This window comes from Platalea leucorodia (assembly GCF_965183815.1).
Source record: "Platalea leucorodia genome assembly, chromosome: 7".
Classification (NCBI taxonomy): domain Eukaryota; kingdom Metazoa; phylum Chordata; class Aves; order Pelecaniformes; family Threskiornithidae; genus Platalea; species Platalea leucorodia.
In genome coordinates, this window is record NC_138829.1 from 38,507,293 (window position 1) to 38,532,045 (window position 24,753).

The window sequence follows — 24,753 nt, forward strand, 5'->3', positions numbered from 1 at the left end:
AAAAGAAGGTAATAAATATTTTATTGTCTCCATTTGTATATACTTAACTAAATGAGTAAATCTTGGTATGTAATAAAGTAGCCACGGATCAGTGGAAAAGCTAGTTTATTTAAAAATTGAGAAGTTAACAGTATTTGCCAAGTGTTGACCATCTCTCCACTCAAGTGCCTCAGCAGAGCTCTATAATGTCCAATGTACCCAACACTTTGGGTTCTTAAATCCTCACTTGCTCTTCACTGTCAGATTCATCTGGAGAACTGGGTGTTGGGAGTTCATCAAAAGCGGTGTGTGCTCCTTCCCTTGTCTGCCCAAAGCACGTTGCTATCACGTCGACTGCAAGACTAGCAGTTGCGTTCACTTCCTCTTGAGAAGCTCCAAGCAGTGGATTGACTTCAACCATGTCTACAGCTGAAAGCATTCCTGTGAAAATTATTTACAGCTTTGTTTGTTACTATGAAAAAGGGTAGAATCTCTAACAGGGTTTCTTTTGCAGCCTTTCATTCGTTGCAGCAAGTCTGATATTTGAGCTTGTGACCGACTCTACCCCTAGACAAGTAAAATTGGCTCTCCAGGGGGGCATGAGGTTATCATTCTTGGGTGCGAGTTTGTGTTTTTAATTTGGTTCTTTCTTACATCATCACAACCTCACTCATCCATGCTTTTAGCATTCAGCAAAAACAAGTTTGATGTTCCATGTAACACTTAGGAGAGGAATGTTTTTCCATTTTGTTTTCTCCCAGTCCGAAAATTAAGGGATATAAAATAGTCTCACCTAGTATTTTTTGCTATCCTATTCCTGACTATTGAATCTGTTGTCTGGTTGGGGTTTTTTGGGGGGGTTGGTTGGTTTTTTGGTTTTTTTTCCTTCTTCCTCCCATACCAACTTTTACGGCAAATAACTCATTGTTTAAATAAATTAAATAAAAACTCCACGGCATAAGGAGGAAATTCCTCATATATTGAGTCAACTGCAGTATACCTGGTGAAAGCTTGATTTGCTAGCCTTGAATCCTAGAACAGAACTTCAAACTGTTTAAAATTGTTTGCACCCATTTTTACATCTGACCTCATGCGTTTAGGAATAGGGGACAGTATTATACAAGATGACCAAGTAATTTTTGGCATTCGTTGTTAAAATATTATGTATTTTATTTACTTTTGGTAAGTTGTTGATGGTTAAGCTGCTTCCAACACCTGGGGTATTGCCCAGTCATAGGACTTCTCCTTCCCTTACTGACAGTTGAACTGACTTTGTAGGCACCTCGGGTTTGACTACATTTATCTTATTATCTAGTTACGTGGGAGACAGATACACAACCAATATGAGCTCTATGTAGTTTGTCCTGTCCTTGCTCAGTCCGGTACTGCGGGTCAGCTCCTACCTGTGTTGTGTATTTCCTCTGCGATGTACATGCCTTCTCTGTAAGTTAATCCACCTAGAACAGGAGTCCCAGTCGCTGGAGCCAGCGAGGGATCAAAAGCATCAATGTCGAAACTCAGGTGAATTGGTCTCTGTCTCCTGAGACGGAATAAAATGAGAAAAGCAATCTCAGAACCTTGAACGCTTTCTACATTTATTACTTACTGTCTAGGCCGATCAGCAAAGTAGCATCATGCTCCATGATGCTAAAGGTCCTAAGTCCTATTCCATGTCTTATATACATTTGGAAAGGATTTTTTTTAATATCTTTGGACTCTGAAACATCTCTTAGCTCAGAACTTTCCCCAGTACACAGTGGGAAAACAGAATTTTGTCTTTCTAGGTTCACTGAGCATCTGCTCAGGTGTGATTTGGCTGAAGATAAGTACTTCAGTTCTGACCATCTTATCTGGTGTTTGTCTCCTTAGATGGAAAAATGTAGAGAAATGTATGATGCAATCCAGCTTTTTCTCCTTTTGTACAGAAAGCCAGGCTGAAAGGCTGAAACATTGATTTGCATGGCATCTAGGATGGAGGAAGCACCAAGCTTGAGGATTTCATAGACAGCTCATCAAGATGAATGGGGCATTCTGCATTTTTCAGGTCAATAGTTGAAGGCTGCCTCCAAACTCTGCCATGTAAGCCTAGGTGATGAAAAAGTGAAGGATAATCTCAAACCTAAACCATTTCTTCCTTACTACATGAAGTCTGGCAACCCATGACAGCTTAATAAATTGGACGCTGCTCGTCACTCAGATGAGCTATTTAAGTGGTAGCCTGTGTACTTCCAGCTTGCTGCAGGTGCTCAGTAGGGAGAAGCATCTGGATTAGCAACTACTTTACTTGGCACAGCTCCAGCTAGGAAGGGTGAGCACACCTTTAGATATAGCAGCATGCAGCACAGATACAGGGACCTTGTTCTGCTTACAGGACTGTGTTCTGCCCTGTGGTGAGAAGTTAGCCTTTTAACTCTGATCCTGTCCCTAGACTAGCATGATTTGCTCCCTGATCTGCTTCAGCAAACTTGAACAAGGTTAGCAAAGACTTCAGCGTTGAACTCAACTAAGGGAGCGGTTACAGCGAACTTCACTAGCTGAACTGAAAGTGGCAGTTGTCATCAGGACAGCATATGTGAGCACAGTCTAAGGAGGAAGCCATCAAATGCTTCTACCTCATGTACTAACAGCTGAATTCAACTTACCATCAGTTATACATTTATTTTTAGAAGTGTAATGTATAGCCTAGACTCCGAGTTGATTCAAACATTTTGTCAAACTGCAGCAAAATGCAGAATTCCTCAAGAAACAGAACAAATCATGTAGAACAGAGCCACAGTTGTAGTGACTAATGTAACCTCGTAGCTTTTTGCTAAACACTGTGAAATGGTTCCAGTTCAAGATGTGGAAGCTGAGGACTAAAGTCAGTGCTAAGACTTTACGATTTACTGGACACTGTCACAGTTCTGTTAGGCCACCTTACATCAAGAATGACCTTCACTTAAATAACTTTCAGGAAAATAAATATTCAACAAGTGGATGACAGGAGTAGTTTAAATCAGATAATAGTTTGTTACCTGCTCATCAGTTGTTCAAGTGTTCTTTCCATAACTTTCTGAATTCCAAGGCGATCAATATCCCTCATGGAAAAATACTGGATGTCATAGTTCTTCAAAATATAGCTGTTAAAATAAAGAAAAAAAATCGTTACTGGCCTAAGCTTAAATCTAGCAAGCCTTGCAAACAGCCAGATGTGGAAAGAAGCTCATGATTTCAGCCTTTACAGAAATCCTTTCATCTTGATCAACTCACTATTCAGCAGGATCCACATCCCTCAAACCAACGTACACAATATCAGATGCTGAAAGGCAGGGCTTTAGCCAGGAAAAGCCAGGAAGTTGTGGTACCTGCAAGCAAAGGTTTGGTATTAGGTTAGTTTAATGACATACATAACAAAACTGTATTTAATGCTTCCCTCAAAACTTTATTTATAGCATCCTTTCTCTGTCTAAACAGAGAAACTTCATCACTTGAGAGTCTGGCTTCCTGATTTGATCAGTCCTTGCCTTTGTCATACCATTTTACCCGAGCTGAATGTTAATGGATGAAGTTTTTACCTCTTCTATGTTTTCCAGTTTGAAGAGGTGGAATAAAAAGCCGAAATCCAGAAGCAATAGGTAATTAGCATCAATGAACGTAAGGGGGAACGATAAGAAACTAGCTACCCAGATGCAGATCATTTATACAGTGCATTTAGTGGGAATGCTATGTAACTTACCCAGTACATCATACTTAAGTGGAAGAATAAAAGCCAAGGCACCTGCATCTTTTTAGGAGAATCACCAAAAACTCATGGAAACTTTGTTGCAAAAACGACATTAAAAATGGACAAATTCAAAGTGGGAAGTAAAAAAAAAAAGAGCATGACAAAGTTGGGCCTCCACACAGGGCTACATCGTACTGTTTCTTAATGTAGAACTGAAGAGAGCAGGTCTAGGACAGCAGATGAAAGATGACGAGGTCATAATTTTTCACCTTGGTAATTAAGTAGTCATGGTATGAAATTACAAAAATCCTTCAGTTAGTAATATCTACTAATTTTAGGAGTGCTTTAAATTAACTCAAATTTCTTTTCTTCCTCTCCCAGCTCTGAAAATGGCTATAGCCAACACAGCTGTCAAGCAACAAGAAGGCTTTGCTTCCCTCTTACACTTCTCAATTACTAATTATATTCTAGTTGCAACATTTGGATTTGTTTCTAAAGGCTAACACACCCATAGCTATATTTAATTATGTTTGGATTAAATAAGTACATCTAATAAAATTATTTGTTATTCTGGGGCAATGAAACTTTTCTGCAGTCATGAATTCAGAAGAGGGATAAATGATATGGAGACCACTAGGAAAAATAATTCAGGTCTCAGCAATGAAGCTGTATCTGCAAAACCCCTCACCGTACCATAAGCTGAGCATAGTATTGATAATACTGTCAGATACTCTCTAGTGTCAATGACTTAGTAGATTTAATACTGCCAGTTTTAACTATACCTCTTCCTCTTTAAATAAAGAAAATGGAACGCCTTAACTTCCTTTGGTAGGCTCTGGTTTTTTACTTTGTTGCAATAGAAGAGGAGTTGCTGATAGTAAAGCCAAACAGGGATCAGAAAAAGGTGCAGGCATTTTCATGGTAAGTTATTAATAGTGGTTTATGAGTTTAGTTTGAATGGTTCCAGGAGCCCTGACACTAATGCTCACTTTGAGGAATGCCAGTCAAGGGATTATGTTCATAAATATTTTCCCTTAAAACAGCTGAATTAATTTTAAAAGTTTTTTAAAAACCCTAAAGGGCCGCCTTGCCTTGAGGAGTACCAGGCAGTGCTCCTGTGAAGCTACCTGGGCACACAAGTGGCAGCTGACAGCCTGTGAATGGACTGTGCAGGCAACACCAGGGCTTGTTCTACAGCAACCTGGCCAAATGCTTTATTTTATTTCATAGCCAGATGCCTCACTTTTCTACTTCATGTTGTCTGCTACATGGGGACATTTAATTCAGTAGAGCATTGACCAGGCTCATTAGCCCTGGATACAGAAGGAATTCTGAAAACAGGTGAGATAACACCTAAACTGAGGGACTTGAAACAGCCCTGGGGAGTTCTGGGCAGTTGTGCTCATTTAAGCAGTTGCTGTCACATCAGTTCCCCAGGACAGCTGTTTGTAGGGTCATACAGTGATTGATGGCTAGGACTTGATGTGTCTCAAAAACTAACCAAGCAAAGAGACAGTGCTCCTGACTCACTTTTCATGCAATCCCACAGAAGGTTACAGCAGCTAAACTGCATTGCTGGGACGGGGTCAAAAACAGTCTAAACAGATTGTGCCACCAAGAGAAACCTATGTTACGCTACTACCTCTGTCTCAGGTCCTCTCGACAGGGAATGAAGAACAAGGAGCCTGGAGATGCTGGAAGAGCAGTACCAGTTAGTGGAGATGGGCAATGAATCGGGAAGATAAAATGTAATCATGCAGGCTATTTTGCTCTCTTGTTATGTCCTCAAAGGAGCTCTTGTTTCACTGTGGTTCTACAAAACAATCTAGACAGGGAGCCGAGTGCCAGCTAGCCTTCCTGAGACTATTCGGTTGATGACCAAATCTTGTGACCCAGAGAGACAGTTTGGTGGACTGATGGAAGTCCACCCAGAGAAGCATACACACAGGTGTGTCACGGTGGGGAGAGGTTACTCAAAAACGCCTTCAGAGCATGAGTGAAAGCAAGGAAGGAGATACAGGGCTCACTGCAAAATCTCTCATTCTCTCACACTGCTATGCTATGTATATGTACCCTTTGACAAGACGGAAACCTCCGTGAGAAGCAAAGTGCAACCGCTTAGTTTGTCTATCGCTTTGAGAAAGAAGTTATGTTCAGCAGAGTGTAGGACAAGAGTAGCCTTCAGTTTTAGGATTCAAAAAGAATCCTTGCAAAGCAGTCAAGAAAGACAAACAGTAAATTTTTTTGTCCCATGGTCAACATGACTGCTCTACTGGATGAGAGTGAGAGAGCAACCCACATGCATCTGTTCACACATAAAGGTTCCCTCCACTGAGTCAGATACGTAGCCAGACAAGCTATTGTTGGAGGCACATTCTACTACTGCTCAACAGCTGTTTAAAAATTTATACTGTTGTAGAAGCCACCTTGTACCAGCAGGACAGATGTTGTTTTTCCTGCCTCTAAACAGGAATACAATATGGTAAAAAAACCCTCTAAATGAGTACAGGCCTCTCTGCATAGCTGCAAATACAGGTTGAGGGACTTGGGTCAAATGTTTCTGCGTGGGCTTCCTGACAGCTAGAATTGAGGTGAGCTTGTAATGAGATCTCATAACCAACCAGCACCATACCTGACTAACTCACCTCTAAGTGTAGCCTAATCTTACTCTTTCTTCACTACTGCTGCTGGCAAGAGGCCTGCTCCCCCACTGACCCCAGAAAGCCCACAGTATGCTTTTAGTAGCTCAAAAAAAAAAAAAAAAAAAAAAAAAAAGTGCTTTTCTGTGCTGCTCAAGAACCGGAGCCTAGCAGACCAGAAATCAACAATGTATATGTAGGAAGCCAATTAAATACTTTTGTCAAATGAAAAAAGAGGAAAGCAGCATACTTTATTCTGCCTTTCTCCTCCTTCCTCAGCTATCAAAGAACTTGGCTTTGTTCTGTTCTCACCAAGACATAAACTGTTCACCTTAGGTGACCTCCAAAATTCACAAAATTTTCTTTTGCTCTTCCTATCTTTCCTGCAGAAGTGGCTGCAGTTGCCAAAATGAAGGAAAAAAAAAAAAAATCACCCCCTTTAACTTATGGGCAAGACACTAGAAGCCCCATTAATTTTGCATTACTCTGGGAATTCTAGCATGTTTGTAGAGACCATACTAGAATTATTAGAACAAGGAAAGTATGTAAAAGCACCAGATGACTCTGTTGACTTGTGGATGGAATTCATTCAAAAGAATTTGCAGGAGAAAAGCAGAAGAGCTTTACCAGATGATAGCAATCTTGCTATGCCAAACAGGTACTAATGCAAGAGTAGCTTCAGTAGCCATAAAGACATTAAACATGCTTGATCTTACTTGGAAGAGGCATACTTCCATCAACACAGCACCCTCAAAATTTGTCAGAGAGAAAAAAAAAAAAAAAAAAAAAACTAAGAGAAATGACTAGCAGTGCAAAGTGCCAGAATAAAATTGAGAGTCAGGTTTTCTGCAGCTCCAGCATCTATTCTCAACCTGCAGTTGCTGATCCTGCTCCCGCTTTCCAGCCTGAGCTTCAGCAGAAGCAGATTGTCATGCCTAAGTTCCTACTGCAAATGCCTGCAATGCACAGGCCGTCACTGTAGTGTCTCCAGGAGATGCTACAGGTACCTGGATAGGGAGATACAGCCTGCAGCCAAGCCAAAAAGACTAGGGTCGGGTTAGGTCAACCTACTGCTTAGCATCTTGACAGTAGCAAAAACTGGCCGTGCACATTCCACGTGCCCTGCTAAACAGCTGTTTTTGATAATTTGACCTCTTTCCAAGACAAAGGCTATCTCTTTAAAAGCACCCTGTAAGCAGGTACAGATGTTCTGATTTGTAATATTTGCAAGTGGAGCCAACACCAGAGCAGCCAGTTAGGAGAGATCATGCAGGAACAGCCCCTGTCAGGCCCCAAGGTTGTCAAAACATGGAAGAGCCAAATTAAGCAGAAGTGTACAAGGTATGCAGGAACCAGCTGTCACTGGAGGTGAGCTCAGCACAGCTCTCACAGGCTCAGCTGGGGGGAGGTTCCCTCTTTCGCTCAGTTGGTAGAACTGATGCCATTGCACAGCCTCAGCACCAGCTCCACCTGTTATGCAGGAATGGCACCATGGCCAGCTGCTACATAGAGTTTGCGTGAACTCTTGCTTTCTGTACAACCCACGAGGGCGCTAACACAAAGAAAAGCTTTTTCTCATTCTTGTTCCTAAATGTGTGTGTATGTATATTTACATGTGTGTGTGTGTGCGCATTTGTGTATAGGGGGATATATATATATGTATATGAGTACACACACAAATAATACATATTTTTGCTTGTTCTCAGATAAAAAAAGGTGTGCATTTGCAGCAGATAAGAAAGCACCTCACACCAGAAAAAGCAAAATGCTCCGAGGATGTCAATGTAGGCTAACTGTACAAGCAAGATACTTACTTTATCTTTGAGCTCTCTCAAGAGAAATGAGAGAGGTTGTCCATGGAGGTTTCCAGACTGAGTTGTAAGAGGGGTGTTGATATCAGCATGCGCATCCACCCAGATCACACCAAGGTGTGGGCACTGCCGTGCGTGGCCACTGACAGAACCAAGTGCCAAGCTGGAAATACAGTAGCAAAGTCTTTAGTCACCATTTGTCCTTCAGAACAACTACAGGGACAATGGGAAGTCTCTGCAACTTCAGGCAGCAATGTTGTCATGTTTGAACACATCAGACATCTGTGACAGTAAAGGGTGCATCCCATATAAACTGCACGGTATGCCACTATCATTATTCTAGAAGACTCCAAGGAACTCTACAGGACTACACTAGTACTGACAGATAAGAGCAAGCTCTTTTCTCTCTCCACTGTCACCCTTCCCACACTCTTAAGCTTCACCTGTTCTGCTCCAAATGATCTCCTAGAAAATCTAGTGCACTCACTCATCAATTCTGCTGTTCGCCCATTTTTTATTCCCGTCATGACACCTCGTCCCCCAATTCATTCTTAACATGCCTTGCCTTCTTCAACCAATCCTCAGACCAAAGGTTAGTGAAAAAGAGAAGAAACAGATTCACATGCTATAAGATCTATTACAAAATGGTCTGTATGCAGGCACTACAAACCCACCGTAAAAGTTGACATCCTGTGAGTTGAGGGGCAAAAAAGAGACACATCACTAAACATTCAGCAATAAAGAAACTACAACAGTTCCTAAAGGGACCTGATCACGCAAATTTTCCCAAACAGGAAAACCTCACTTCTATGTCTGCAGATCCCAGAACAGTCTGGAACTAAGCAGTACTGTCTTAGAAGGTCAGGTTTTTGTAGCTGTCTTCCATGCTTCACCCTAAAAGCCCCAGCAATAAAATCAAAATGCTGATACCCTATGGTATTGCCAGGAAATGGCCCCAAGTTGTTCCCACTGTCCCCTTATTTTTTAATTAAATTCTTATACTCCGAGTGTCAACCTGCAGCATGCACCACTAATTGTTTTAGTTCAGCTCACCTGTGATCACCTCCTATAGTCACACAGCTGTGTCCAGCAGCTACTGCTCTGCTTACAGCATCAGCCAATACCTGGCTGGCTAAACCCACTGAGCGGGGATATAAAATCAGGTTGTTGTACAGCTCATCGTTGGGAACTTGAGTGAAATTCAAATCTCCGAAGTCATACACTTGGCATCCTGGAAAGAGAGCAGCAAAAGAAGAAAGTGAGTTACTTACTTAAATAAGTGCCCAGAGAAACGTTCAAATATGGTCCCCTCAGAAAATCAGTTGGGCAAGTATGAAAGGAACAATGGGAAGGGAACGAATTCATTTGACTACCTGCATGCCCTTGCAAACAACCATGTCACAACTTTACAGATTAGAAAGCTTAAGATAGTATCGTCGCTTTAATTCAGCGATGAGATGATAGGACAATCATAGAAAGTCACCTAGAAAAACAGTTTGTTTCTTTAAAATTATGTCTTGGCAATTTTAACATGAAAAAGTACAGCTTGTATTGCTGCCTTCCTTCCCAATTAGACAGATTGTATACAGCCTTAAATGAGCTCAGTTGCTCAAAGATGCCTAGGACTACACATTTCACTAACTATACCTGCGTCCTAACAGTTATTTTCTATTTTCTAATCCCACAAGAATCCAGGCACAAAAGTGCCAAGTTACCAACAAAGGAAATTTTCTTACAGTACTTCCAGGCAACTCCATGGAGGATGCACTACTGCTTTGTAAGAGAAGCTGTCCATTTTCTCAACGCAAGATGTTCTACAAAGCATCTTAATTCTGGGGCTTTGATCCCAACCCTCTTTCAGATCCTATCATCGCCAGTTAAAACTTAATCGGCTGTTGAAGCCTGACAACGTTCTGGGTCTAAGACTCAGCCTTTCCTAAAATGTATTTCTGTCTACCGACCCTGAAAATGAGTCACTTCACAGATTAGGAAACAAGGGAACATTTTTGAGTGTTGTTTCCCCTCCTCCACCCAACTGGGAGCATATTCATTAACTGGCTGCATTTAAAGTTTAATTCTCTTTCATACATATTACAGAGCTCATCCTTTGAAACTGCACTGTCCCATACCACGTGCTTTCCTAACAGTCATTTAAATACCAAAATTTCTAACAGTATTTCAGAGGCCAGAGCCTCTCAGTTTCAGAAAGGCCTGTCGCTGCAGGCACTGATGAGGACTGTAAAGGGCCCAAAGTATTTACAGCTACACCAATAGTGGCTTAATAAGCCAAGACCACCCTGAATACCAGTCATGCCTGTCCCATTTGTTCCTCAGAATCACTAGTCTGTTTGCAGTTCAAAGTACCCAGGCTAGAGCTTGACATTCTGCCTTTAGCCATCCTATGCCTAACAGGGCACATCTTTGAAAAATTAAGGCAAGCAAATCAACATGAAGAAACAGCCCAGTTGGGGCTCTGGGCTTCCTGCTTAATTTCCATTAAGCCATTAGTCTCATGTCTAGGAAAACAGGGTACGTCAATTTGCTTGGTGGAAAGAACATAAAAGTAGCATTGAGAAAAACATGACTTTATTATAATTTCAAAAGGAGTTTTGACTGATGAAAAGAGTGAAGGAAAGGTTGAGTCACTTGTGAGCATTAGGTGGCTGGGAAATAGGCAAGCATTCTTTTTATAGCAGGGACATAGATGGACATATGTCAGGGTATTTGCTAGGAGAGGACACGTCAGCTGAGCACAGCTACTTGACAAAGGATTAAATAAATGTAGTCTCAGCAGCTCTGTGAGAAAGCACGTTATCTGCAGAGACTTAAAGCAGTAAGCTAGACCATGACATACCACTCCCTGGTGTTCAAAAGGCAACACAGGCATACAACAGCCTTTTTTTTTTCTTCCCTTAGGCAATACCTAATTAGCCAGGAGGACTAAGACTGTGGAATTTTGAGCCCATTTTGTTCAGATTTGAATGTGCTATCTATCTGACCTTCCGTGTGACCACTACATTTTTTTTACCCTATTTCATTCTGCTGCTGTGCAAAATCAGAAGAGAGTTGTGAGTTCTGAGAGATGCTCAATGAATGTCAAAAAACTATTTTTTTTATTTGTGTCTTCCTGCAAGGCTACTTCTCATGCATTGCATACTGCTACACATTTCAAAGTTTGATGAAAGTACATGAGCATGCCTGGGAGACAAGTTTTGGAAGTAAGACTTCAAGACATTGCATCATTCAATAGGTATCAAGAGCTTTTGGAGATGCTGTACAAGTTAATAATACCTTTGATCTAACACCTCTGACATCTGTGGGAAGTAAATCTGCAGTTGGGAGCTGTGTTCAGTGACTTACACATTGCAGGACAGCACATTACACAATGTAATGGAAGAAAGGACTGCCGCTTATGTTTTGTTCTCTCTTACAGGACATACAAGCACATCACAGTATTTTTACCCATTAAAGGACAAAAAGAATGAAAGGAAATTATATCATGAAGCTCCATCTTGAGATCAGTGTAAAAGAACCAACCATGCCATCTTTCATAGCACTTTAAGGAATCGGTTAAGATTCTTCAGGTTATGCTCAAAGCAGGCCAAATATGGCAGATTCTAGGAAGTGTGTTTGAAGTAGCCCTTGTGTTCAAGAATTTCTTTCTTCTTTATCCTGCTCTCCTCCCAGTCCCCACTTGTAAGGCAAAAAGATTTGGTTCAGCTTCTCTATAAAAAAGCCATTCATTTCTTATGATCGCATCAGGTTCATACAGCTTACAGTGTGGGTATGGTAGAGATGGATGGACACACACACACACACACACACTTCTGGGGTCGAGAATTCTGGGATCTTGTCCACCTTTTGGACAAATGGTACTCTCATATCTCCTGCATTAAGATACCTCTCTCTAGTTATTTTTATAAAAAAGCCTAATTTCTGTTAAAGACCATAGATACCTTCAGGTTTTGTTACCATCTTCAAAAGTTTACTGTTGTTCAGATAGAGTTCATAAACCTTGCAGGAACTTCTTTTCTCAGCTTTGTGCTCTCCTCTCTTATTTAGGCCCACTGCTTTTATGTGCTTGCAGAGGATAGCTCCCGTTTCCCAGGGCGATATGAATGTTTTCAGCCAACTATCCAACAGCTATCTGATTAAGACACAGTTAATCTCATAAGTACACACTAATCCAATCCTCAAACATCATTAATAATATCTTTTCTTCCTACTATTTTTTTTTAATTGTGCCTAGAGTTTTGAAAGCTATGATTAAATGACCTCAGGGCAAAAAGAAGGCTTAGTGAATAGACAATACACACACACAAAATTAAAAAAAATTAAATAAAAAATCACAATACATAGACAAACCGTGTATCCTGAAGTGATTAGAAGTGTGTGTATGCACATGTGTGTACTTATATTTATTGGGATTGACCAGATATTAGAGATGAACTCAAGACATACATTTGTCTTAATGCTTACTGAACAGCAAAGAAAAAGAATTTGTCAAATTATTAAAGTAATTATTGATGTATTTTCTTAGCTTCTATTTAGAGTGTCTCAGATATTAGTCTAATACTTAAAGACCTGAATTGTTTTCCACTTCATCTGCCCGCTTGCACATAGTTTTGATTTAAAGAAATTAAAAAACTTAATCTTTCTCAGCTACACTATTTTGTCCAACATAGAAATTGCTAAATGGATAGACATGCTGTGGTGCAGTGCGATCTGGTGGATCTTGCTATTATTTCACTGTTAGTGAAAGATTTTTTATATAACACACCACACCAAACAATATGCACTTAGTTTCTTTGGTAGTTGGGGCATGCTCTATTTTAAGATACTAATAGCTATAAACAAACGGCTTTTTAAATCAGCACAGAAAGTTAACATGAAGAATATATATGGGCCTTTTAAAAGACAGTAGATCCAAGCTCTGAAAACTGGAAAAAGATGTGGGCAGATAGGAAAGCCAGCTTCCTTACACTCGTTAGGAAGCACAGCATCCACACCATTTATCAGTGCAGCAGATCAGGTCTAGCCAGGATTGAAGTTCTTTTTAAATGAAACAGTACCCTACAGTACTTACAAACTAGGCACCACAGACATTTTGCTACTAACTAAATAATACGAAATTAAATACAATCAATCAAAAGAAGCCTTTTGTTCCACTTTCAAGCTCTAACAGAAATTACATTCAAATGAAAAAATATAAGTTTTCTGCGCTGTTGATAATTGACTAATGAATCAAACAGAATATAACAACCAAGTCCATACAGATCAGCTTCATCAGCACACTGGCTCAAGAGGAGATCACTTTTTGAAATGAGGAAAACACAAAAACAGGCTTGATTCATCTATTTCTGTTACAAGAGCTTGAAAGAGATATCAGGGAGATGGAGGTGTCAGTCTGAATATGAGCACACAGTATAATTACATAAATAAGATGCATATATGCACAACAGTCCTACTGTTAGTATGAATGATTAGTGTATAAAGGCAGCACACATCTCTTCTACAGCTGAGGAGTGCAATCCTCAGTGGTTCAATGCCCCCCTCTGACAGAGTTTCACAAACAGGGCTGCTCGGGGACACATTTCAGCCAAAAATGAGTAAATTAGCTTGACGTAGTTTGTCCAGTAGATCTTCCCTAGGTCAACTTTTGACCACACCAGGTTAGAGAAAGGTCGCATAGGCATTCAACCAGCAGACCAGGGGGTGGAGGGCAGTCATTTCTTCAGCCTGCACAGCCAGAACCAGAACTTTACTTTCTTAAATGTGTTCTTAATTTGTATTTCTACCTAAGTACAAGTTTGGCTCCTAATTATGAAAAACGCTGATTTCCTTTACCAGGTGTAGGTAAAGTTTCCTGCATGTCTTTTCAAATAAAATATCAATGTAGCACTCAGGCTCAACCCAATGATGCTTGTAACTTGGACATAAAATGCCTTTTAGCAAGCCAGATGACAATGGTGATGTTCACCTCCCATCACCTTAAAATACAGTCCATTTGTTCAGCACCCACAGTAGGCAGCCGTTACTATAGCAAGGAATTTCCCTGCGCAGATTTAGAGAAAATTTTCTTCTGTAAAAGTAGGTGGCTTATACATCTGGGGGCATTTAACCAGGAAACATCTGGGCAGCAGCAGGGAAAGCCTCCCCATCCTCCTCTACTAGAATGCTGCACCAGAGTCAGAAACAGCAATCTGATAGAAGGAGATGCAGCTCAAAATCCAGGCTGTCTGCTGACATTGCCCAATGGCATGCTACTGTAACACAGTTGTTACAACTCTTCTAGGCAGCAAACAGGAATTGGAACAAAAGCATTTGGAATGTGGCTTACACTGGGTATTTGTGAACTAGAGGTAAAAAAAAAAATCCTAAATTAATGGGAAAATTAAATATTTCCTCTTCTGGGTTTCTAAACCCTGCTGAACTATTTTCAAAGGAATCTGGAAATCCCACTGTTACTACCTCTTGTTTCACACTGTGTGTTACATAAAACCACTCACATGAAAGCATCCCTCCTGCAAACTGTTTTCTCCCATTACAGCCTGTTTAGTGAATCACCACAGACACAGAAAGGCTTTTCAGGAAGCAATGAGTATCATTAACAATGTTGATGATGATAGACAAACTTAATATTTTTCTTCCTGTGAACAAAACAAAGAACTACAAGCTGTTACCATCCTCCCTGTCACTACAAGCTCATTGGCTTATGCTACGGACTTTGTAATCCTTTCTCAGAGACACCATCAAAGCGTTGCACAACAGAAAACAAATGACTCTATTCATTATGACCAGTGCATTCTAAAGCCCCTTTTAAGACAGTTTTAGCCCTCCAGAATTATCCAGGGGGTGTGCGTGTAAAAACAACCAGATAAACAAAGGGCATACTTTTGGTTTACACAAATATGAAATTAGGCTAGCAAAGCTCCCACTACAAGAGACTGAGACTTCAGCCTCCTAGTTTAATCATAACCTTTTTGCTTCGAAGCTCTTACACCATGTCCAATTCTCTTTGAACGGAATATATATCTGCTGGAAGAAATCTCCTATTAGATATAGATATTTGATGGCTCAATAGGTTTCTGCCAGCTCTAAAATTTCACTTCCTAAGCGGGAAGTCCATGTCTCGGTTATTTCCACCCTGCCTTTTGGCATTCTGAAAGGTCTGGTTGGTTTAACACAGAATTTCTATCTGTACCTATTTAAAAGGCTTCAGCTCATACCAGAGCAACAAGCAAAACCAAGTCCAACTGCTACCCCAAGTCTGTAGTCTCAAGGTGTCCTTTGCATAAAATGAGCCAAGAACCATTTTTTCCGACACCAAATCAAGCAGCCACCTCATTTCCCTTTGACAATCGTTTATAACTTTACTCTCTTATGAAATCCAGTGCGCTTGACCTGAAGAGGCCTCCAAAAACGTCACTGTCAGGTGTTAGGAAACATTTGCACTGTGGCTTGCATCAGAGAGGAGACAAGGGTGCAGCTATTGCGGTCTGCCACTCTGCTGACAAACCGTACACAAGTTCTAGTTCCCTTCAAATAAGCTTAACCCAGAAACAGTTCCCTATAGCAAGAACACAAGCAGGCACTTACAGCCATAGGCAGTCGTAACACCAAAACAGCTCTCCTCAACAACAAACACCTTGTGCTTTAGATACAGAAGTAAGCAGTTATTGTAATAGTTAAGCCCAACAGGCAACACTTGAGAGGAAGGGAGAGCAGAATATATCAGAGATTACTGAAGTCCTCTCCCCCTACCTCTTAGCAGCTGCAAGAAACTTAACATCAGACCAGCTCACTTCTTCATATTAAAATGAAAGATCCGATTTTTTTTTTTTTTTTTTTTTTACTGTAGTGCCTCACTCCCTGCTTTTCACCAGGTGGTTTTACAATGGAAATTTCCACCTTCCATCCAAAAATAATTCTCTCTAGTATATTCACATAAGCACATACCTGCCATAGGTATCTTGGTCTTGCGAGTCCACAATGAGAGACAGGAATAAAGTTTCAAATGAGAAAGTAATAACAGATTCTGTGCACCATAAAGCAGATCACAACCCAACTCATTACCTAACTTTTCCTTCTGTCATCTCCCTTTGTGGCCCTCCCCAGTAACTCCTCTTCTTCAACACCATTCATGGTAAAAAAAACCAAACCAAACAAACAAAAAACCCACAAAACAAAACGGCATGTGATCTGAACTTATTCCAATCCAGAGATAATTTTACAGGTGCAGAAATTCAGCTAAATCATTTATTAAAACTCATTTTATAATATAAAAAATATCAAGGATGAAGGGCATTGCCATAAAACCAAAGAAATACAAAACCCCCAGGAGCTCTGTTATTTGGTCCTTGAATCTCATCTGCTTTTCTTGAAAGATTGCAGGGGGAGTAGAAAAAAAAAGAAAAAATAAATTCAGGTTTCCTGATCTGCATAGCTTAATTTTTTAGATGTATTTAAACTAAACCGGTATGAGGAACAATTACAATTAAAGCACCTAGTGAACTTTACTCCAAATTAACAAAGTTTCTTTTAAAGCCAACTTGATGGATAATGCGCAACCCAGCACATGCACCAGCCAAATGGGAGAGGAAAAAACAAGCATCAAACCAGTGACCGACACAAAGCTTTTCATTCCAAAGCAAAACCAAGCAGATAGTATCCTCCACAAATGCAGGGAAGGGAAGAGAATCAGAACTGACCTACTGCAATGAATGCTCCAACTCCGTGTACTTTCACTGGTGGCATTTTTCTAGTAACTTCTAAGGCTAGTTGTAATCATGCAAATATCAAAGGGTACAACATTCAAAAGGGTAAACCATAACTGCTGTCAGAGCACGCTCCCCCACTTCTAGGAGCTTAGCTTCCCGCGCTCAAGGCGAGCTAGCCGATGAGGTCTGCTGTGAAGTAGCAACCCAGAAATAGCCTCAGTGGAGGCCTCCCCAAAACAGCTCTCCTCCAAAGCCTCAGCAGGGCTCCTTCTCCCTGCCTGGTTATCAGAGTCAGCTCCTGGCTGCCTTCCCTCATGGCGTGGAGCAGCACCTGTCCTTGATGCATTCTGACAACTGGCATAATTTCAAAGACTCACTGCAAATGCCAGTTACGACCAGTCCATTTGACTGTGCTTTGATTTTTGTGAAACCACTGGTCTTTGAAGCTAACCACTCATGGCTAATCAACATTTGAGAGGTAAACAAGATCTCCATCTATTTCTGTGTAAATAAAAAGAGGTCATTTATTCTAGCTCCAGAAATAAGCTGCAGTACTACATAAGCATGTTTTACTGATTTTATTAAACAAAGGTGTTTGTGCATGCTTGTGTCTGAGGGAAAGAAAGGAAAAAGAAGAGGACTGCCATTTACATGTTCTGTTTCAGGGGAAAAGAGGGGGGGAGGGTGTGCCTGGGTAAAAAAAAAAAAAAAAAAAAAAGGACATTCCCATTTCTGCTTTGTAGGGCAGAAGACTTAGCTGTTAGACTAACATCTGTATTCTATAACCTAACTGATTTTTTCCTGAGAATGTTCCTAGAAAATTAATAGACTTAGCTTTGACAATACTGACAGAGTATGTGACCAGAAAGAACCCATGAACAGTAGCATTTCTCATCTCAACAATGCAGAGATTTAACTAAACAACATGCTGCTTAAAATGCCAGCAGTTACTGAAAATTTTGTCTGTCTCCCATTTCAACTTTGTCAACAGCAGAAAATGTGAGGAAAGAGGCTAAAAAAAAAGACAGATCTTGATGTTATCTATACAATAAATGTAAACTTTATTGGAATTCTACAGATGAGAGATATTTGACTGGCTCTACTAAACCAGAAAGTCTTAAAGAGTTTAAAATACTGACCTTTGAAGGGAAACAATTGAGATAAGACCTAGTGCAAAGCTAAACTAGATATATAGATATATAAGCCAGATAGATACACCCAAGAATACTGAATTCCTGACAGATCTTGTTTCTAACACAAATGGATCTTTGTCAAACTATAGTCTATGTGTCTGATCTTAATTCAAATATAGGGGAAGGAGAATGGTACAGTTTATCAAAGTCTTCAGGGATACAGGCAACTCTTCGAACACAAATTTACTGGATGGGCTGATGAAAATTATTTTCCCAGCACTGCAGCTCTAACTCTTGCCAGTCCACATCTACTGAACCCCAACACCAGTACTTCATTATGCATACCCTGGTGCATAACTGAAAGACTATTTATCTTCCTCTTAAACTCTTCACCCAAGAAGATTTAGACTGGAAAAAAAGGAGATATATGTAAAAGAAGCTGCTTCATGATTTATTTTTAAGACTGAAACTAACCATGTGAGCAATATTGGTGAGACAGCAAAGTTGAATTGCTATTTTTGGCAGATTTCAATAGGAGTTCAATGGTTTTAGGCAAAGCAGGAGCGTATCTCCTGGATGCGTACCACATGGAGCAGCTCCATTCCTCTTTTAGAGGAGGTTACTCCTTTCCGAGTCACTACACTGACCTCCTGAATCCTATTACTGAAGAGCTTTGTTCTGGTCAAACAAAAGACTAGTAATATGATGGTCATTCTCTTTGGCAAGTCTAGCTCTCCTTCTGTCTGTAGGCCACATGTCTCTGCAGTCCACTACCTCATCAATCCAGGAACTCAGATCCAAACTTTGTTAATCCATTCTAGAGTAATCCAAACCCAAGTCTGACTAAACTCAGCAACCCAGCCACATCCAGTTCTAAATAAAGAAGGCGGGGTAGGAATCAACAACAGTCAACATACAAGAATGAATACTTGGGAAGAAATTTTATACTGAAGTTGTTCCCATGTTAGCAACAGCAGAGGTGCTCTAAGTCACCTCAAGGGCTACAGTAATTGACACAACAGCTATACAATCTGAGAATGGTCCTTCTCTCCTTAAAGTAAGAGGACTAAGCAACACTCTGGATTTAATTGGATTCTCTGCTTAATCTGCAGCAGACAGGAGAGATCCAAGAAATTCTCACTTTAAAGAACTTCATACTTTGCATCTTCTATAGGTGACAGATGCACTTGACCTAAGCTATATCTTCCCCACTCCTTCCCACCGAAAATCCAAGAGCCTTTGCATATTGCGCCCACTTGTCTTCACTGCCAGAACAATACGCAGTCCTGCAAGCTTTCTACCCTCACCTCCCCCATGCCAGGGAGTTATGGATCTCTATTTTCAAACAGCACTTTTACTTCTTTGGCAAGATGGAAGAGTTCTTTAAGGTGTTAATATTTTAGTTTCCCTTAGGGGAAGAAGCAAAAACCAAAAGACAAACACCACCAAGGTGAATAAAAAGCTCCACAGGCTTAGTCAGTTATATTTTAAATTATCCCTACTGCAGACTTGCACACCCACTGTTTTTGGCTTGGGAGCTGGATGCCTGCTACATTAACTCTCCTCTTGCGTACACCTCGAGCTACTACCAACACATAACAGTGCTCTCTCTGCTTCTAACAAGGGGATAAAAGTCAAGTTAGTGGCTCAGATTCACCTCTGACAGTCTGGTACAGACTAACAATACCATCTGCCTCTGAGCTCCCTCCTTCTATTTCAGCCTAAGCATAAACATGCTGTTCATAGGCAGTCATCATTTTAAGCAGCCAAGAATTTATCATACCACGTAGGTACAGTCACAGTCTCTTTCAAGGGAGGGATTCCCTCCCCCCCCCCCCCCCCCAAAAAAAAAAATAGAAAATGGAGTAGCAGCTCAGGACGCTGCAATAGGACTACAGAAGAACAGAAATCAGGATAGGGTGAAAGGAACAATAAAATTCCCTCCCAAGATACCAGCCAGTGAAAGCAAGAGAGTGCAAAAAGGAGGAAACAAAGGTCTAGTGTTCTCACTCACCAGATCTGCTGTGGCTCAAACACTACCAACGGAAGTCATTACAGCAGGCATCCAAACATATGAAAAGCCATGTGTTTGTTTGCTATTCAAAGTAGCAAAGTATGTACACATAAGACTAAAACAAACAAATGCAATGCATGCATCTACTACCTGAACACTACATGTTAGAGGAGACTTCAGAGCATCTTCATTTTATGCAGGTCAAATTGAATTTGAATATATGAATGGAAAATGAAAAAAAAAAAAAAAAAAAAAATATCAAACTTTACAATTTCAGGCAAACAGAAGAATCTGATCACCAGAAATCTCTTTCACTTAAAACAAGTGAGGGCAATTTTATTTGAGAGTTACTGTTAACAGGGAGTTTTCATTACAGGAATGCTGTGTCTTTCCCCCCCATCTATACTCCCTTAGACTGCCTGGAAGCCACCCCCACTCTTCTACTGGGAAGCATCATTCCACAGCTGGCCTCATGCCTGGTTCCAAGCTTGTCATCACAAGGAGAGTCACGTTTATAGCATTCCCTCACATACCAGTGGGAAATGGGGGCATGAAACAACAACAAACACTCCCGCTCACACACAGACCCTATGGACACAAATGCTTCAGAAGCAGCCAATGCATATGGGAGAGCAGACGCCCTATATCTTAGATAAATGTTATTTCTTTTTAAAGGAGAAACCTGGTCTGCTGCAGTATTATTTACCTGCTCCTGGAAAACAAGCAACAAGGTCCCAGGAAAACTATTAATTCTTTTAATAGATAAATAGAATACCCAAGTTAATAATGAGAATAATACTGTTGCTCTATTGCCTTCTTCAATGTATGAGAAGAAAATTCAGTGTTAGAAAGCAGCTAAAGTTTTACTGCCAGTTCAGTGTACCACAGGAGTCCAAGTGGAGTCCAAGCAATGGCGCTATTATCACATTACAGGCAAAGCTATGCTGCCAGCTGAGGGAAGAAAAATAGACAGCCATAGACAAAAACAATCATTTGTTAAATTTCCACAAACAACAGATGTGCACAGTACAAAAGGCTACACGGTAGCTTCCACCACCCTACCCTCAAGCAGATTGTCTTTGCAAGATAAACAACTTCTCTGTGTATGCTGGTGACTGTCATTGTTTCAGGATGGGCCCTCACAGCAGAGCCTGTTACAATCCATGTGCCATCCGAACCTGTTCATAAGAGAGCTGCAGAGATTTAAGAAGCAATAAAGAGAACACCGACTGAAAAAAAAACCCTACCCCAGTGGAAGAATATGTCAGGAATAGGAAAGTGAAACTGTAGGAGGAAGAAATCCCAGAGCCTTTAAAAATTGTAAGGGAACAGCAAGAAAATATCTCTATATGTGCATTATTGATTAATGAGTAAGGAATCCATAAGCAACTAAACAGTGAAAGTATTTTTTACCTTCTGCTTATTTTTTAAGTTTTGCTTGCTTCATTTCTATCCTCACAACTCTTTGTTACTGGAATTCAGAAAGAGCTTGTATCCTCCTTTCTTTCTACCTTCTCCAAGTTCCTCTTGAAGTGAGCTTATGTCATGCAAATGAGTTTTTTCTATTGTGGTTTTTTTTTTTTTTCCCCCTCCCCAAAAAAGAATTCTTACAAAATGGAAGTATTAGATCTACTTGAAAGAGAACCCCAATCCTTCCAGTACAGAATTCTGTCATCGATATAAAAAAAACCTGCTGCCTACAGTCTTGCCTAGAATAACATATCCTCCTTTCAAATCTGATAACTTGTTAGTTTAAAATAAACTCTAAGCACAGTAACATCCAGACCTGCTTTTATTACAGTATAAGGCCTCTTTTAGACAGTCTTCCATGTTCATAGAGTTCAAATATTGCCAAGGGTGGCATACATCTCAATTTTGCACAAAACAAGACAAGAAAAGAACGTCTACTCATTTGATTGCAAACTGGGACTTTTCAGCTTGTGAATCATAAGATACGCACGAAAAGCCTACAGGGCTAAACAGAACAATAGCTTCTGTTTTAAAGAGTTCTTATAATTCAGAATAAAGCTGCTAGAGGGTTATTAGGCAATTATCTTTCCTCTGCATGCATCTAAATTCCACTAACACTAATCACACATAGAGCAGATAACATAGTTCTTTCTGTAGTCCACTCCTGCAATCCATCCCCATCGTATGGTTTTCCATAACACTTTTTAGACTAAAGATTCCCCGAGACAGAATTCTGCTTTACAAGTTTCTGTCCCTCATGTCTTGTTTCTAATAACTGTGATACAGTTTTCTGCAGTTCTCAGCTTGTAAAAGCAATAGATGTGAGGAGCTGAAACACAAATAAGCGCAAGGATATGCTTAAAATAACAGTAGTGGTAACAGTGAAAAGACCAGAAACTTTCCATTCACGCAGTGCTATTTGCAAGTGCTTTCAAAGCAAAACTTCAGACAAGACCTCATAAACAAATCTGAGGATTTCTCCAGAAAGTTCTGAGTTTCATCACTTGAAAGCATGCGAGCATTTTAGGAACAAGGTAAGTGGCTGGTAATGAATATGGAAAAAGCAGACACCTGATGTGAGAAATTGAGGAACACGGCCAAGGGTATTACTTGACTGGATACACTGCGTGCACATAACGTTTTAAATGGCCTCACGTTTCTCTAGGTTTTCGGAAGTCACCACACGTCACACGCCAATACAGCGCTCGGTGTGCCAACACCGAGGATGCAGGGCTACAGGCAGCTGTTTCTGGGAAGCCGGAGAGCAGCGCGGCCGGTGGGCCGGGAGCCCCGGCTCTCTTTGTTCCGGGAGCCCCTCGCGGCCCGCGGGGCGGCTCCGGCGGGTGCTTCGCGGGCGGGAGCGGCTGAACGGCAGGCACAAGCTGGTGCGCGACAAGCCACCCTTTGCCGGTACCGCAGAAACGCGGCAGGCGCCGCCTTGCCCCGGGCGCCGGGGGCTCAGGGGCATTTCGGGTTTCGGGATTCACCGGCAGGAACCCTTTCCACCCCACCACCACCCCGCCCCCCGGTTCGCAGCAAGCGGCTGAGTCACGGTTCGCCGAAACGAGCCGTGAAAGGGATGCCCTGCCAGGGGAGGGGGAAGATGAGGGCGGCCCCCCAGCCCCTCCACCCTCCCCGCCCCGGCGGCGAAGCCCCCGACGCCGCGCCGCGCCTCACCGAGCCCGGCCAGCCGCTCCACCAGCCCCGCGGCGCGGAGGGTGGCGGGGCCGTGATCCACTCCCCGCCGTTTCTGCGAGACAAAGAGAAGGGGATGCGTTAGTCAGCCCTGCCTGCAGCCAGGTACGCGAGCCCCGCCGAGGGGAGGGGAGGGGAGCCGAGCGGCTGCGGCACCCGCCTGCCCCCGCGGCGCGGCGGAGGGCGCCTCTTCCCCCCCCGCCTCGGCCGCGATGCCCACCTGCCCCCTGGAGAGCGGCGCTCCCACCAGCGCCACGGAGTGCGCCTGCCTGGGCAGCTGGAGCCCCGCGTCCGCCTGCTTGCGGAGGAGCCGGGCGAAGCCGCTGCGCAGGGCCATGATGGAGCCGCCGAGGGATGCCCGCCGCCGCCGCCCCGCTCCTTTTAACGGGCTCCAGCCCCGCGCGCGCCGCGGCCAGGGCCCGGCTCCCCGCCTCCCGCCCCCCACACGCCCGCGCCGCCCGGCCAACGGCAGCGCGCGCGCCCGGAGGTGTGTCCCGCCCCCCGCGGCGCACGCGGCCCGGCGCGCGACGGCCCGGGGGGGGGGGGGAAGGGGGAGCCCCCGGCTGAGCGGGGCGGCCAACGGCTCCTCCGCAGCGGCCAACGGCCCGCACCCCCGGGGCTGCCCGCCCTCTCCCCCCGCCCGGCCGCCCACCTCCCGCGGGCCCACGCCGCGCCCCGTCCTCCTCCTCCTCCGCGCCGGGGTTTTTCCACTCCCAACCGCCGCCTCCCCTCGCTGCCGGTGGCAGGCAGAGCTGCCAGCCCCCCCGGGGCGGCGGGCGCCCTTCACGGTGCCTTCACGGCCTCCTCCACGCCGGGAGGGCAGGCACGAAGCATGGGCCGGGCCCGGGCTGGGGGCAGGGGGGCAGCGCGCGCCGCCCGCGGGGAGAGGTCTCACACCGAGCCCCCGGCTGGCCAGGCTGAGCCCCCCACAGCCGCCTCGCAGGAACGCTACGCCCTGGCTTTGCTGAAGCAAAACTGGGCTGACGCTCTTCATCTGGTAACCTTGAGAAAGCATTAAGAAAGGCACCTCTCCAGCACCCAGCCTCAAATATCTGATATCGGGGTTTCTTGGCCCGAGAGGATTCACGAGTTCTGAAAGCTCTCGCTGTTCCTATTCACGGCACATTTGAAGGATTACAGATTAAGAAATGATTTAAAAACTAGTAAATGCCCCCATCTTCCCCTTCTGTGACAAGGCAATGTGACTCCTACTGTCAAAGGTGCAACCTCACGTACGCGTCTGAAAGGCTGGCAGCGTTCACGAGGAGAGAGATGATGGGGCGCAAACACGGTCAAACTGGGACTTGCCAGTGACACGCAAAAAAACGCACACACGCTTTTGCTGTTTCCTCTTAAGATTTCCAAGTCCTCACCTCGCCCCTGTATCTCAGTAACTTCCCATGTCTTTTTGTTCATGTGAATTACCATCACCGCTCCTCCAGGAGCTGACGCTTCTTTTCCCTCCTGTCACTGACCTTCACACTGCTTTTTCTTCCTCTGCCCCCTGCTCTGACTTCTCTTTCCCCTTCTCCCTGTCCCCATCTTCTGGGCTGTCGTACCAGAGCTCTTGTTTATTTACTTCAGTCCTT

The 24,753-nt window shown here is 42.8% G+C and overlaps 1 protein-coding gene across 1 annotated transcript; it reads right to left on the reverse strand.

The window, feature by feature from the left end:
- Window position 1: 1 nt before the first annotated feature.
- On the reverse strand, window positions 2-23,501 carry ARG2 (arginase 2; the record flags this gene model as incomplete). Its single annotated transcript, XM_082318506.1, has 8 exons — window positions 2-420; window positions 1,383-1,519; window positions 2,994-3,098; window positions 3,229-3,323; window positions 8,136-8,295; window positions 9,186-9,363; window positions 23,147-23,219; window positions 23,385-23,501. 8 exons carry the CDS (start codon window positions 23,499-23,501, stop codon window positions 215-217), a joined length of 1,071 nt encoding a protein of 356 aa, XP_082174632.1. The 3' UTR covers window positions 2-214.
- Window positions 23,502-24,753: the final 1,252 nt, after the last annotated feature.